The 14,569-nt window shown below is 39.7% G+C and overlaps 1 protein-coding gene across 1 annotated transcript in view; it reads right to left on the reverse strand.

The window, feature by feature from the left end:
* RAB5C (RAB5C, member RAS oncogene family) overlaps nt 1–14,569 on the reverse strand; it is a 72,169-nt gene that overhangs the window by 16,468 nt on the left and 41,132 nt on the right. The window contains exons 2-3 of the mRNA XM_089690631.1: nt 12,502–12,778; nt 6,516–6,667 (exon numbers count right to left, since the gene is read on the reverse strand). Of these exons, the coding sequence (XP_089546757.1) occupies nt 6,516–6,667; nt 12,502–12,667 (318 nt within the window). The 5' untranslated portion in view covers nt 12,668–12,778. The remainder of the gene's footprint in view (nt 1–6,515; nt 6,668–12,501; nt 12,779–14,569) is intronic.

Consider the following 14,569-nt stretch of genomic DNA (forward strand, 5'->3'; position numbering starts at 1 on the left):
ATAGCATCCACCTGTGTATAATTTAACCTCAGTATAAATACAGCTGTTCTGTAAAGCCCTCAGAGGTTTGTTAGAGAACATTAGTGAACAAACAGCATCATGTAGGCCAAGGAACACACCAGGCAGGTCAGGGATAAAGTTGTGGATAAGTTTAAAGCAGGGTTAGGCTATAAAAAAAATAAAGTTTTGAACATCTCACGGAACACTGTTCAATCCATCATCTTAAAATGGAAAGGGTATGGCACAACTGCAGACCTGCCAAGACATGGCCATTTGAATCCCTACCACGGCACCACCTGCCTGGAGTTTGCATGTTCTCCCTGTGTCTGCGTGGGTTTCCTCCTGGTCCTTCGGTTTCCTCCCACACTCCAAAGACATGCTGGCAGGATAATTGACTCCTGTTTAAATTGGCCCTAGTATGTGTATGTATGAATGTGAGTTAGGGACCTTTGACTGTACGCCCCTTGAGGGTTAGGGACTGATATGAATGTACAATGTATATGTAAAAGTGCTGTGTAAATTGACGGCGCTATATAAGTACCTGAAATAAATAAATAATAAAATCCACCTAAACGGACAGGCCGGGCAAGGAGAGCATTAATCAGAGAAGCAGCCAAGAGGCCCATGGTAACTCTGGAGGAGCTGCAGAGATCCACAGCTCAGGTGGGAGCATCTGTCCACAGGACAACTATTAGTCGTGCACTCCACAAATCTGGCCTTTATGGAAGAGTGGCAAGAAGAAAGCCATTGTTGAAAGAAAGCCATAAGAAGTGATGAACCTGGTGCCCGACCCCTGCCCTTCTCACCAACTCATGACAAAGGACCAGCCAATCTCACCGTGCTGTCACTCACGCAACAATGCCACTCTCAGTTACATCCTGCACAAAGATTTTCCAGCTCGTGGGACCACAAACTATGTGTCAGCTGCCTGAGAGCGAATGTCACTGGGTAAATTAATTACGCATTTAACCCTTCAAACTACTACCAGATAGCTTTCTGCACAATAAACTTCTAACACACTGTCACCACAGTAGCACTATTCAAGAGACAGGGATTCTTTAGTTTGCATTAAAAGCCTCAGAGATCATTTTAACACTTTTCAAAATAGGGTTTATTAATGAAAAGGTCAAGTGGTGCAATTAAAATATTTACAGAAAAAAAATGTTACAAAAGACATAAAGAGAACAAAGCAACAGAGAATAAAAGGAGTTAAGAAGGCAGAATTCTTGTCCTGGTTTATCAGAGTCCAATTGTCCGAGCAAAAACATTGCCTTGGCTCTCAAGTCCTTTAAGATGCTCCTTTGTTGATGTTAAACAAGAGCTCAATTACTAGATCCAGTCAGTCACTTTTTAGGATATCAAAGGGGTATCGCCTGAGAACAACTGACCAATCATCAGGTTTAGGGGATGGGTGCTAGAAGGTCAGCAAATTTATGATCAAGTCCCAACTGCAGTTGCATACAAATATTAACAACTTCCAATACGTGCAGGTGGTATTCTAGCAACTGGCAGATTATTATTCACAAATATAATTTGAACCCAGGGATACCAAACACAGCATACCTTTGTCACAAAGGAGGGAAGAAACTGCTTTCTCCCCTTTCCTATGTGCTCATGTATGACCTTGATTTGTTCGGTACGATATTCCCTATTCAAATATATACCTAATACTAATGTGCCCTGTTCCTGTTGAATTCTGTAAACTGTATGTGGAATTGTTACAAGTGAAATAGAGGTTTTATGGCACACCCTGCATTCCTACAGCTCTAATGGCCTTACAGGTCATGTGTGACTACTTGACTGAGTTATTGTTTTATGATAGGGCAGAGGAAAAGTGTTTTCCATGGCTCCTGGAAACAGACATCCTGCCAAGACTAATTAGCGGTTTACAGCCCTGGACAGGTCTGCAAGCTGGGTCTATTTGTGTTTTAAGATAAGAGGTTCTTTTGAAGTTTGTTAAAACTACAAATTCCAGTTTTCAGGAGGAGGGAGGAAGAGAGGAAGATTATTGCTCATGAAAAAACAAAAATGCTTGTTGCGTACAGGTTCCATGTCCCTATTGCGCACAACCGTTACAGTCCCATTTGCAGTTTTAGAGAAGCCATGTGGGGCACACAGAAAACATGTGGAAGAAGATGCTCTGGTCAGATGAGACCAAAATTGAACATTTTGATGGGAAAATGGATGGAGCCAAATACAGGACCAATCTTAGAAGAAAACCTGTTCACCTTCCAGCAGTACAACGACCCTAAACATACAGCCAGAGCTACAATGGAGCAGTTTATATCAAAGCATATTCATGTGTTCAAATGGCCCAGTCAAAGTCCAGACCTAAATCCAATTGAGAATCTGTAGCAAGACATCAAAATTGCTGTTAACAGACGCTCTCCGTCCAATTTGACAGAGCTTGAGGTATTTTGCAAAGAAGAAGGGGCAAAAATGTCAGATATGCAAAGCTGGTACAGACATCCCCAAAAAGACTTGCAGCGGTAATTGCCACGAAAGGTGGTTCTACAAAATATTGACTCGGGGGCTGAATACAAATGCACGCCTTACTTTTCACAGATTTATAAAAATTGTGAAAACCATTTATTATTTTCCTTTCACTTCACAACCATATGCACGTTGTGTTGGTCTATCACATAAAATCCCAAGAAAATACATTTAGGTTTTTGGCTGTAACATGACAAACATGGAAAATGTCAAAGGGTATGAATACATTTTCAAGGCACTGTAGATCTGTCCAAATAATTTTTGGATATGCAATTTAAATCTTTTTTGTAATAGATCAGAGTCCTCACTTTTTAGCATGCTTGGCTATACACTGTATATTTTTAGTTTATATGTTGCTATTAGGAAAGAAAATAAAGAGGTCTTAGGAGAAAATACATTTTTCAATGAATTTTACAGAAATTATGCAAACCCAAACATTCATCCTGAAATACATCTGAAATCTGACTGCAAAGATATCATAAATTGATTTTCCCTGTAACAAAGCAAAACAATGAAGCCTAAACTGAAATTTCACTTTGTAGTACAGGAAATCCTGTTGACACCAGCGTCATAGGTGCAAATGTCATTTAGACCGTGACGTAAGTAATAGGGAGCTTTTTTTTTTTTTTATGTATCCATTCCACCCCCATTTAGCTTTTAGAACTCTTTCTCCCATTTTTCACACAAGCTGGGCTGCATCAGGTCAACTCCCCAAGTACCACTTCAGCATTAGATTATTATTATTATAATCTATTGTCCACTTCTCAGTTCAGCAAGCAATGGATCACTATTGCAAGAATTTTCTACAGTAGATAAATCGCTACAGCTCACAGGGAATCCTCATGTCCAAGATGTTCTCACTGGGGTTTTCCCCTGCAACTTCTAAAAGCATGGTGCTAATAGTAAAGAATAAAATACTGATTTTGCAACCAGAATGTAAATATATGTGAACAGCCAGCTGGCACTTAATAAGGGATTCACACCCACAATTGTGTTAAATATACGGTTTTAAATTGCTTCTCTCTACAGAGATCCCCAGCAGCAAGTGTCAATAAGTGTGATGACATTATAAGCTCCGCCTTCATACGTTATGTCCAACAGGATTTCCTCAAAAGGCCTTCTGAGGAAGTCCACTTGACACAACACATGAATGTGGTGACGTTGTCATGCTTACTGAAACTTGCTGCTGGCAATCTGCAGAGAGGAACAACTATCTTGGAACATACTGTATACAGGCTGAGTAAAGCGTTGGTTCTTCTGTTCGCTGGATGTACTATGTTTTTATCATTTTGCATATTTCCGTTCTTGTAAGTGTTGTAGATTGTACCCCAAGCGGCCATAATAAATATGGATTTTGGTCCCTTCCATGAACAACTTTATACCAGGAGTGCTTTAAGATTAACCCCTTGCTGCAACGAGTGTTGCTACATCTGACCCTGGCTGTGGAAGCTGTTAACCCTTTATTCGTCAAGCATCCTTAGACTTTCTAGAACCTAATGGGTCTATGATTGAGCAGTTTTATTGGCACAAGGTGGAGTTGGGCAAACATTCGACCTAGGCACAGAAAATGTTTTAAGAAGATGTGTTTTTTTTGGCACAGAAAAGTAATAAGATCATGAGAAAAAAAAAAAAAATGAAAATAACTGTGTGGACTGTTATTATACATATACATGATCTGTGAATGATCTTAGTGCATTTTGGACTGCACTGTTTTTTCATGTGCAATTGGTTAGATTGCATGGCACAATGTTTTGGGATATTTTCACTTGGAACTGCAAATTGGGTTGCTATATATCATTGTCAACATTTACACTTAAATGATAGATTTTGGATAGCATTGCACTTGTTTCTTATTTTACACAACAGAGCTACAGAAATTTCTTATAGAGCACCATGATTTAACAGAGGATCCCTGCAACCAACTTCAAGGGGTCAGTCACACTATGGTTATGAACAAATGTTTTCTATGTGACCATCATTTATCAAGTGCAGAAAAATGCATCACACAAACACTGGTGTAATATGCACTGTGGGAAAAATGCAGAATGCCTGCCTATAGCTACCCATACAGTAAAACTCTGATTTTTACCATGTGGGTTGCTGTGAATCAGACCTAAATAGTGGACAAGATAAAAACTACTTCCTTACAAAAATAAAAATATAGTGCATTCCTAAGGTATTCAGACCCCCTTCACTTTTTTAAATTGTGTTATGTTGCAGCCTTATACTACAGTTGTTTAAATTAATTTTTCTTTTCTCGTTAATCTACACTCCGTACCCCATAATGCCAAAGTGAAAAAGGAATTTTAGAAATGTTTGCAAAAATATGAAAAAGGAAAAACTGAAATATCACACTCACTAAAGTATTCAGACTCTGCAACGACACTTGAAATTTAGCTCAGGTCCCTCCCATTTCACTTAATCATTGCTGAGAGGTTTCTACACCTTGATTAGAGTCCATCTGTGGTAAATTAAATTGATTGGACATGATTTGGAAAGGCACACACCTCTCTATAAAAGGCCTCACAGCTGATAATGAATACTGTATCAGAGCAAAAACCATGAGGTCAAAAAAGGAAATGCCTGCAGAGCTCAGAGACAGGATTATAGCAAGGTACAGATCTGGGGAAGGCTACAAAAATGTTCTGCTGCATTGAAGGTTCCCAAGAGCACAGGGGCCTCCATAAATTCTCAAATGGAGCACATTTGGCACAACCAGTACTTTTCCAAGAGCTGGTCACACGGCCAAAGTGAGCAATTGGAGGAAAACAGCCTTTGTAAAGAGAGGTGACCAAGAACCCAATGGTTACTCTGACTGAGCTCCAGAGATCTTGTGTGGAGATGGAACAAAGTTCCAGAACAACCTCCATCAATGCAGCCCTCCACCAATCTAGACTTTATGGCAGAGTGGCTAGACAAAGGCCTCTTCTCTGTGCAAAACACATGAAAGCCATCATGAAGTTTGCAAAAAAAACAAAACAAAACACACCTGAAGTTCAGACTGTGAGGAACAAGATTATCTGGTCTGATAAACCAAGACTGAACTGTTTGGCCTCAATTCTAAATGTTATGTCTGAAGGAAACCAGGCACCACTCATCACCTGCCCAAAACAATCCCAACAGTGAAGCATGGTGGTGGCAGCATGCATGCGGTGTTTTTCAGCAGCAGAGAATGGTCAAGCTTGAGGGAAAGCTAAATGAAGTACAGCGATATCCTCAATGAAAAACCTGTCCTACAACGCTGAGGACCGCAGACTGGTCCAAAGATTCACCTTCCAACATGACAATGATCCTAAACACACAGCCAGGCCAACACAGGAGTGCCTTAGGGACAACTCTGAATGCCCTACAGTGGCCCAGCCAGAGCCCTGACTTGAACCCTATTGAACATCTCTGAAGAGACCTGAAAATAGATGTCCACCAACGATCCCCATCCAACCTGACTGAGCTTGAGAGGATTTGCAAAGAAGAATGAGATAAAATCCCCCAATCCAGGCGTCAAAAGCTTGTCACGTCATACTCAAAAAGACTCGAGGCTGTAATTGCTGCCAAAGGCGCTTCAACAAAGAGTAAAGGGTCTGAATACTTCCGTACATTGAATTTTTATTAAAAAATAAATAAATCTGAAAAAATTCCGACACGGTTTTCACTTTGTCATTATGGGGTACTGAGTGTAGATTGAGAAAAAAAATTAATTTAAACAAGTGTAGTATCAGGCTGCAACATAACAAAAAATTTTAAAACGTGAACGGAGTCCGAATGCACTGTACCATGTACTGTACCAGATCCAACAAACATTTAAGCTACTCTCTGCCACTTCTATACATAATGGCTGGGTGACAAGTAATGATCCTGCATCTTAAAAGAGCCAGACATCAACAGCCCGCTATCCAAGCAATGCTGAAAAATAGGCAATTCATAAATTATAATTTATAAGATCTCTTTTCAAGGGAAACAAAAAAAATGCACAGCGTCAACCCATGTTCATAAAGATTACTTTAAGTTTAATTAAAAATACATACTGTATTAGTAATGTCATATACTACAATAGCTGCTTGTGCTCCTCTGTAGTACATGGGGGCCAGACTGTGGTACCTCTCCTGCCCAGCGGTGTCCCAGATCTCAAACTTCACCGTTGTGTCGTCCAAACATACTGTCTGTGTTAGGAATGCAGCTGAGGACAGAGCACACAATGAAAAGGAATTAAAACAAGGACATTAAAGTTCCACTTTAACAGTACAATGTGAATTTATGTATAAAAGAATGTAAAAAAACACTTTTTGCTATAAAACATATCTAATAAAAAAGGGTTTAAAAAACCAAAAAAATTGTGTCATAAAATTTAGGCCAAAATGTATTCTGCAACGTCTTTGCTAAAAAAAAAATCCCAATATATGTAAATAAATGATTTTACGTGAAAGTTATAGTGTCTACAAATGGCGATGTATATACTGGAATTTTTTTAAAATATTCTAATAAAGGCGACGATCAGTGACTTATAGCAGGACTGCGGCGGACGTTCTGACACTGGGGGGGGGGGGGGGGGACTGACTACGAATGACATCCCAATGCACTAATACAGTGATCAGTGCTAATAAAAATATGTAAAGTGGCATCAGAATCCGCTCGTTCATACAAACACAAGCTGCCAGCACTATATTCTGCTACAGAGAATACAAAGCGTACATATGAGTACAGCGCTAAAAATGTGAATACTATATAATAACTTAATTGTGATATAATAATAATAATAAAAATAAAAAAAAACCCACAAACACTGTGAAGGGAATAAATAAGTCCCAGTGCAAAAGGACACTGTGAAAAGGCCTTAAATACAATCATGTGTCTTCAATCACTAGGATGATCATATATGTCTAAGTGCAGCACATATCACCCCACTCAGTGTAAAATATCCTTAAGTGCAGTCATATATATTCAATTAATATGGTGATCAGATACATCCATGGACTGCACTTAAGGATATTTGTGTTCCATGGTGTATCTAATGCCTTGGAAATTCTTTTGTACCCTTCTCCTGACTGATACCTTTTAACAATGAGATCCCTCTGATGCTTTGGAAGCTCTCTGCGGACCATGGCTTTTGCTGTAGGATGTGACTAATAAACTGTCAGGAAAGATCTACTAGAACAGCTGAACTTTATTTGGGGCTAATCAGAGGAACTTTAAATGAAGGCAGGTGTGTACCGACTCCTATTTAACATGATTTTGAACAGGATTGCTTAATTCTGAACACAGCTACATCCCCAGTTATAAGAGTGTGCACACTTATGCAACCACATGATTTTTTTTTTTACTTCCCCATCACCTAAAAGATTTAATTTTGTTTTTAAATCAAATCATACAATTTATAGTTCACATTAAAAGGTGGAAAAAGTTCTGAAATGATTGGTCTGACTCATTTTTTTTTACATCACAGAAACCTGACACTTTAACAGGGGTGTGTAAACTTTTTATATTCACTGTACCATGGCACCTCCTGCATAGAGTTTGCATGTGTTCGCGTGGGTTTCCTCCGGGTACTCCGGTTTCCTCCCACACAAAGACATGCTGGTAGGTTAATTGGCCCCTGTCTAAATTGTCCTAGTTTCATCCCTGGCCACGCGGGATCTCCTGCATGGTAGGGGTTGGGGAAAGAACTGGCAACCTACCCTGTAAAATAATTGCTAAGAGAATTTATGGAAAAAGTTGCTTACGAGTGACAGTCCATGCAATTGCCAAGGGTCGGATACGAATGAATGGATAGAGAATATATATACACATATACACTTTATTTTATGCTGTTTTCTCTAATCTGTTTTATGCTATATATTTCCACCTCTGAGGAAGGGAATTTGTTCAAGAAATGCAGTGAGAATATAAATGGACTATGATGAATACATATTGTTACATTGTATTATACAGATAGTAAAATCTTATCTGAAGCACAGCATTGATGGATTGACAATTGTTTAAACTGTAATTAAGATTGCTTCACATTGCTTTATTTGTACCTTTAAAAGACCCATTTTTGCTACTTGGGATTAGACATTGTTTATGAGGCATGCGGTACAATAATTTAAACATCTGACATCCAATTAAAATTTCTCTGTACAAATTCATTGAGGTATTACCTTTTGCGCAAATTGCTCTGATTGATTACAGACCATTCTCCTGTATAGTGGATGGCTCAGAACAAATGGATCAATGCACGGGTCAAAATGTGGTTTCTGGTTCTGCAAGACTTAGAAATGTTATGTACAAATACAGGCCAAGGACTCTGAAAAGGAAGGCTGACAGACCGTCAGGCATACACTGCATGTTCGCAACGTGTGCTCCTTCCCACAGAGGAGAAAGGTGATGTGAGTCACTGGCTGACAGGACTGTAGATGATGTGTATGTGTCACCCTAAGTTTCCCACATACACATGGTGAGGGGCTCCAGGTTTTTTAGTTTATGTAGAGAAAACTTTGTTTTCTTAAAATCTTAAGTTCTGTTCTGGGTCCTGATGGTTTTGTAGAGCATTGGGTAGAATAAAGTCTCAATTTCTACAGGGGTTAGACAAAGATATGGAAACACAACATGATTTGCAGGTGTGAAAATGACTATATTTCATGTTGAAAGCAGAAGTGGTGTAACATTCTTTTGCTTTCGCGGTGTGATGAGACACAGCATGAACAAGTGGGAAGCCACACTTCTGTCATTCACTGCATACACTGCTAGTAATAGTCTCATGTCAGAGTTACTGATCTTCAAAGAGGGCAAATTGTTGGTGCCCACTTATCTGGTGCCTCTGTGACTGAAGTTGTCAATTTATTTGTGGTGACACGAGGAACAGTATCAAAAGGTTATGACAGCACATAGTTTCTGGGAAAATGTGGTCTTAGAAGCATAAGAGCGGTTGACACAGTCAACTGACTGAAAGACAAAAAAGGACATTGCGCAGGATTGGGACCTGGAAGAAGAAAACTGCTGCAAAAGTCAATGCGGCAATGACATAATTGCATAGAAACCAGGGCAAAAAGCTCCTCAAAAGGAGATCTCCAAAAGCATTTACAGGAACTTACATGCAAGTCTTTTATTAAAGGTTTAAATGGAGCCAAGAATTACAGTTGACTACCACTTTAACCCCAGCTTCCGTGTAATGGAGATATAGAGGAAGACATGTTTGTAGTCCACATCCGGTGAGCAGCCCACAACACTGCTTTTCCATAAATACAGTAAAATGAGGTAATGTATCCATGCCAGGACAGTAAGTGTTACTGGAAGGATCACCATAAAAAAAAAAAAAAAAAAAACCCATGATAAAAGAAAATTCAGCCACCAGATCTAAGGGCTAGTAATCTGCCATATATTACATTTTTGGTTTAGATACAGTATACACACACCGGCTAATTTGGAGAGGGAGAGGTTAAATGAAAAAAGCCTGTGTGCAACTGTACTTTTGACCTAATCAGCTGACTCAACAAGACAGAATGAAAATACCTGCTGACTCCTTTCCTTTTCCAGTCAGTAAGGAGAGTTTCCTGCCTGGAAGTACAGCGTACAATAAAAGAGTGATTGAAAAATCCCTCATTCATAGACAAGCACATAAAAACAAGGTTTGTAAGTCACAATCTAAATAAAGCTACATCTAAATAAAGTTTTTTTTTTTTTTAAAGGAGTCTTCAAATAAAAAGAGCAATTTCAGGCAACAAGTGAAAGAAAACAATGCGCCATCAATACAATTCAGCAAACTCTGAGCTCCGTGTAGTGCCTTACATGCACACATGGCTTTTTCAGGGTCAGTAGAAACATGAGCTATGCAACTTCCCCTATCTCTGCTTCCTGAATCACCAATCCCATTTAAACTGTCAAGGCAGGCTTGTTTCTGATCAGTGGCTGTAAGAATCTTCTTAGCACTGACATTTTTTTCCCCCTAAAGGCTAAGTTCACCTTCTTACAAAAAATAATAAATGCAAATTTTTTTGCAGGTAAAAAAAATGTGCATTTATTAATCTTTTGTTTCTGGAACCTCTAAAGCATTGCATCAGCAATCAGATCGCTGGTGCCATGCAGTTCTCCTGCAGACTTGTCAGTATATCGGCTTTCCCGTACAGAATGTATATACTGGCAGGAAGAATCAATGAACCACCACAGCACTTTCATTGACAACTACAAGCGACAGCCACAAAGGCCTCACTCAGCACCATTTTTTTTAAAAATTGGTTGTCACAACTGGGAGTGCGGAGGAGGTGGCGCCAGTCTGTTTGTAACATGTTACGAAAGGTTAACTTATCCTTTAACATCGGCATTTCTGTAGTCAAGAGACAGCAATACACCTACAGCAGGTTTTTCAGCATCACAAGCAGGTCCCTTATAGGATCACCAGATTACCAAAAGGGAGTAGAGTTCAGTGGTGCAGAGAAACAAAATCTGAATGGAATATATCTTGGAGGCAGATTATGCAGTTAGAGCTGATTCACACATCTGCGGTGAGGATTGCAGCTCAGGTTTTACAGCTAATTGATACAGTAGTTGTTCAGCGGTTCATGTCAGGTTTACATCAGGTTCAGGACAGGATTATCCAATTCACACATATGCAGTTTAGAAACAGTTCCCATAGAAGTCAACCTGTGATCTGCACCTGAGCCGGACCGCACTGCTCAGAAATCGCACATGACTTCTCAAATCGCACCGAATCTGCACAGACGCGGCACTGCCAGTGCACCGGACATATGGGAACAGGCACTATAGGAAGCAATGTTTTTCACATGTCATGTAGATTAGATGCAGTTCAAACCGCATCTAATCTGCATATATGTGAACAGGCACTTAGGCTACTTTCACACTGCTCTGTTGTGGTAAAAATGCATATGCAGTTTTGCCGCATTTTGCACCTGAGGAAAAAAAAAAAAAGTGACAAAAAGCTTTTAATATGTTTTCAATTCATTTCAATGGGGAGGTGCGTCTCTAGTGCAGTTTTATTACCACACCAAACATACACCAAAAATGCAGCAAGCAGGACTTTGGAAAATGCAACTGACCCACAGCCGACCAGTGTTAAGAATTCCAAAGGATTTAATGGTCATGTGTATTTCTTCCTTTTGTAATGCAAAAAAAAAAAAAAAAAAAAAAAAAACAACAAAAAAAATAACAAACACTTGAAGAAAAATTGATCAGTGTGAAAAGTACAACTTTCAGAATTTTTTTTTTTAGTTCTGGATAGAGTGGAGAGGAATTGGAGGGCAGGTTTTTATTGCTACCTGTGTCCTTGTTAGGGAGATTCGCCCTCTCGATTTGTCATGTTTACTATTGTGATCAAAAAGTTAAAGAAAAAAAAAAATCTAAATTTTGAGTCCTCCCCAAAACAGGAATAGAGGGGAAATATTCCAATGGGGACACATGATCTGGTGACAAACAGTGATTCCGTGGGTACATTCTGGTTTTGGCTATGGGACAAAGTGAATGGAAATCTCCCCAATGGGACACAGATGGCAATTTTTTTTTTTACAAAACCTCGGTTACTCTATCCAAAATGGAAAAAGAAAAGTTTGGCTTTTAGTTCTACGTTACTGTCAGTTCTGACTGGAGTGCAACCAAAATTTTATTTGGCATTGTTCTGACAAATTGTCCAATCAGGTTATAGCTGTGTAAGAATATCAGCAGCATTTGCTACAAACCTACTTTTTTGCATAAGGAACTTGATTATAAAACAGCAATCCATGGGTTTTGATTTACCACAGTATATAGTCATCATTTGCCAACAGTATCAGTCCAGAAAACAAAAGCCTATTGCTTGTTCACAGAATAGACAACCCCCCCCCCCCCCCCCCCCCCAAAAAAAAAAACCAACACACCTCTCACATAAATCAATAAGCTCGACAAACACATAATGGTAACAGAAAGTGATGAGAACAGTGTTAATCTGCTCCTGCACCACACCTTGGCTTTAGATCAAAGGATGTGTGCTGTGCTGTGACCAGACCTTTAACCCAGCTGGGCTTTTTACGTCAGTGATGTTTAACTTACCTCCAATTGTGCTCTCTTGATACTCGTGGAATTGACCCTTGACAAAACGCAGCACAAGACTAGATTTCCCCACCGCAGACTCCCCTAGTAAGACCAATTTGAATTGGCAGATTTTGTTGCCGGCAGCCGGCCCATTTGGTCGAGCATTTCCGCCTCGACCGGCCATTTCCTTGTAAGATCAGTGGGCTGCAACAGCAGAAGACAGCGGTGGCGTTGAAGGCACAGGAGGTGATGGAACTGTTGGCTGGCTCACAGGCGGAAAGCCTTACGGTCACAGCTATACAAATATAAGGGGAAAAAAGAAAAGTCAGATTAAAACAACAACCTCATTTAGGTTCAAGGCAGTCTTCTTAAAAATATAATAGTATAATTGTGATCAACTTTGTAAATAGGATCAGAATTTATAGGAATCAAATTCACCCTAGGTGTCACCAATGAGCAGAAATCATAGAAATCATCGAATCCAACCTAGGTGTCACCAATGAGCAGAAATTATAGAAATCATCGAATCCAACCTAGGTGTCACCAGTGAGCAGAAAACTATAGGAATCATCGAATCCAACCTAGGTGTCACCAAGCAGGTTAGTTAATCTAAAATGTATGATGGTTCTAGGGTCTTGCTAGGGAGAGTTAAGCCATCTATTGGGCACAGGTAAATATGGCAGGAAAGTTTCCTGTAACCAGTCATGCAATAAGAAACACACAACGGCAGCATTTAAAGCGTTATCAAAAACAATAAAATGCAATATATTGAAGCTCACCGGCCCTTTTTCAGACCTCTCTTGTATGCACTTATTAATTCAACCTATTGCAAATAGCAAACTTTCTTCACCTGGAGTGGTAGCAGTCCTCCACTGTATCTATGGAAGCTGCCACCTATGCTGGACTATAAAACACAAATATTTTTGTTCATATGCATTGAGTGGGAGATGAACAGAATTTCTGGCCTGCCGTGAAATACTTTTCTCCAGAGTTAAATAACAGACACAGGTTAGAAATAATTCTGAGATTTATGATTTACACTACTGCCTTCAGACCACTGCAAACTGGAAAATAAAACTGTGTCCTTTAATGAACTCCAGGAAAGGATTTTTCAGTAAGTCAAAAATGCATTTTTTTTTTTTTTCAAATCAATAAGTGACACAGGATAGAAGTGATTCTGAGCAGTATGGGATGGCCAACACCAGTCCAACTGAGTGGTGGGCAATACAGCAAACAAAAACAAACCCAACAGCAACAGGCTAAAGTGGGGGCAACCTGCAGCCCAAACAGCTGCTTGAAGAACCCTATATCCTAAGCCTGCATCATCTGAGGTCTATACAGTTGCAAGAAAAAGTATGTGAACCCCTTGGGATTACGTGGAGTTTTGCATAAATTGGGCATAAAATGTGCTCTGAACGTCATCGAAGTCACAACAATAGAAGAACACAGTCTGCTGAACATAATACTACACAAACATTAGATGTTGCCATGGTTTAATTGCACATAACATGTAAACATTCACAGTGAAGGGAGGAAAAAGTATGTGAGACCCTAGCTTAATGACTTTTCCCAGAGCTAATTGGAGCCAGGAATGAGCAAACCTTGACTCCAATCAGTGTGATATTGGATGTGTTGCTGACAGCTGTCCTGCCCTTAAAACACACCTGTTTTGGGTTTACTGGTTTCAAGAAGCACTGTGATGTGAACCATGCCTCGCAGAAAAGAGCTCTCAGAAGACCTACGATCAAGAATTGTTGACTTGCATGAAGCTGGAAAGGGTTACAAAAGTATCTCCAAAAGCCTTGATGGTCATGTGTCCACGGTAAGACAGACTGTCTACAAATGGAGAAAGTTTAGCACTGTCGCTACTCTCCATAGGCATGGTCGTCCTGTAAAAAATGACTGCAAGAGCACAGCGCAGAATGCTGCATGAGGTAAAGAAGAATCCCAGAGTGTCAGCTACAGAAATCTCTGGCACATGCTAACTATTTTGTTGACACATCTACAATAAGGAAAACATTAAACAAGAATGGAGTACATGGGAGGACACCACGGAGGAAGCCATTGCTGTCCAAAAAGAATATTG

Source organism: Staurois parvus, unplaced genomic scaffold (assembly GCF_062004578.1).
Source record: "Staurois parvus isolate SC_StPar_1 unplaced genomic scaffold, SC_StPar_1.0 ptg000538l, whole genome shotgun sequence".
Taxonomy (NCBI): Eukaryota; Metazoa; Chordata; class Amphibia; order Anura; family Ranidae; genus Staurois; species Staurois parvus.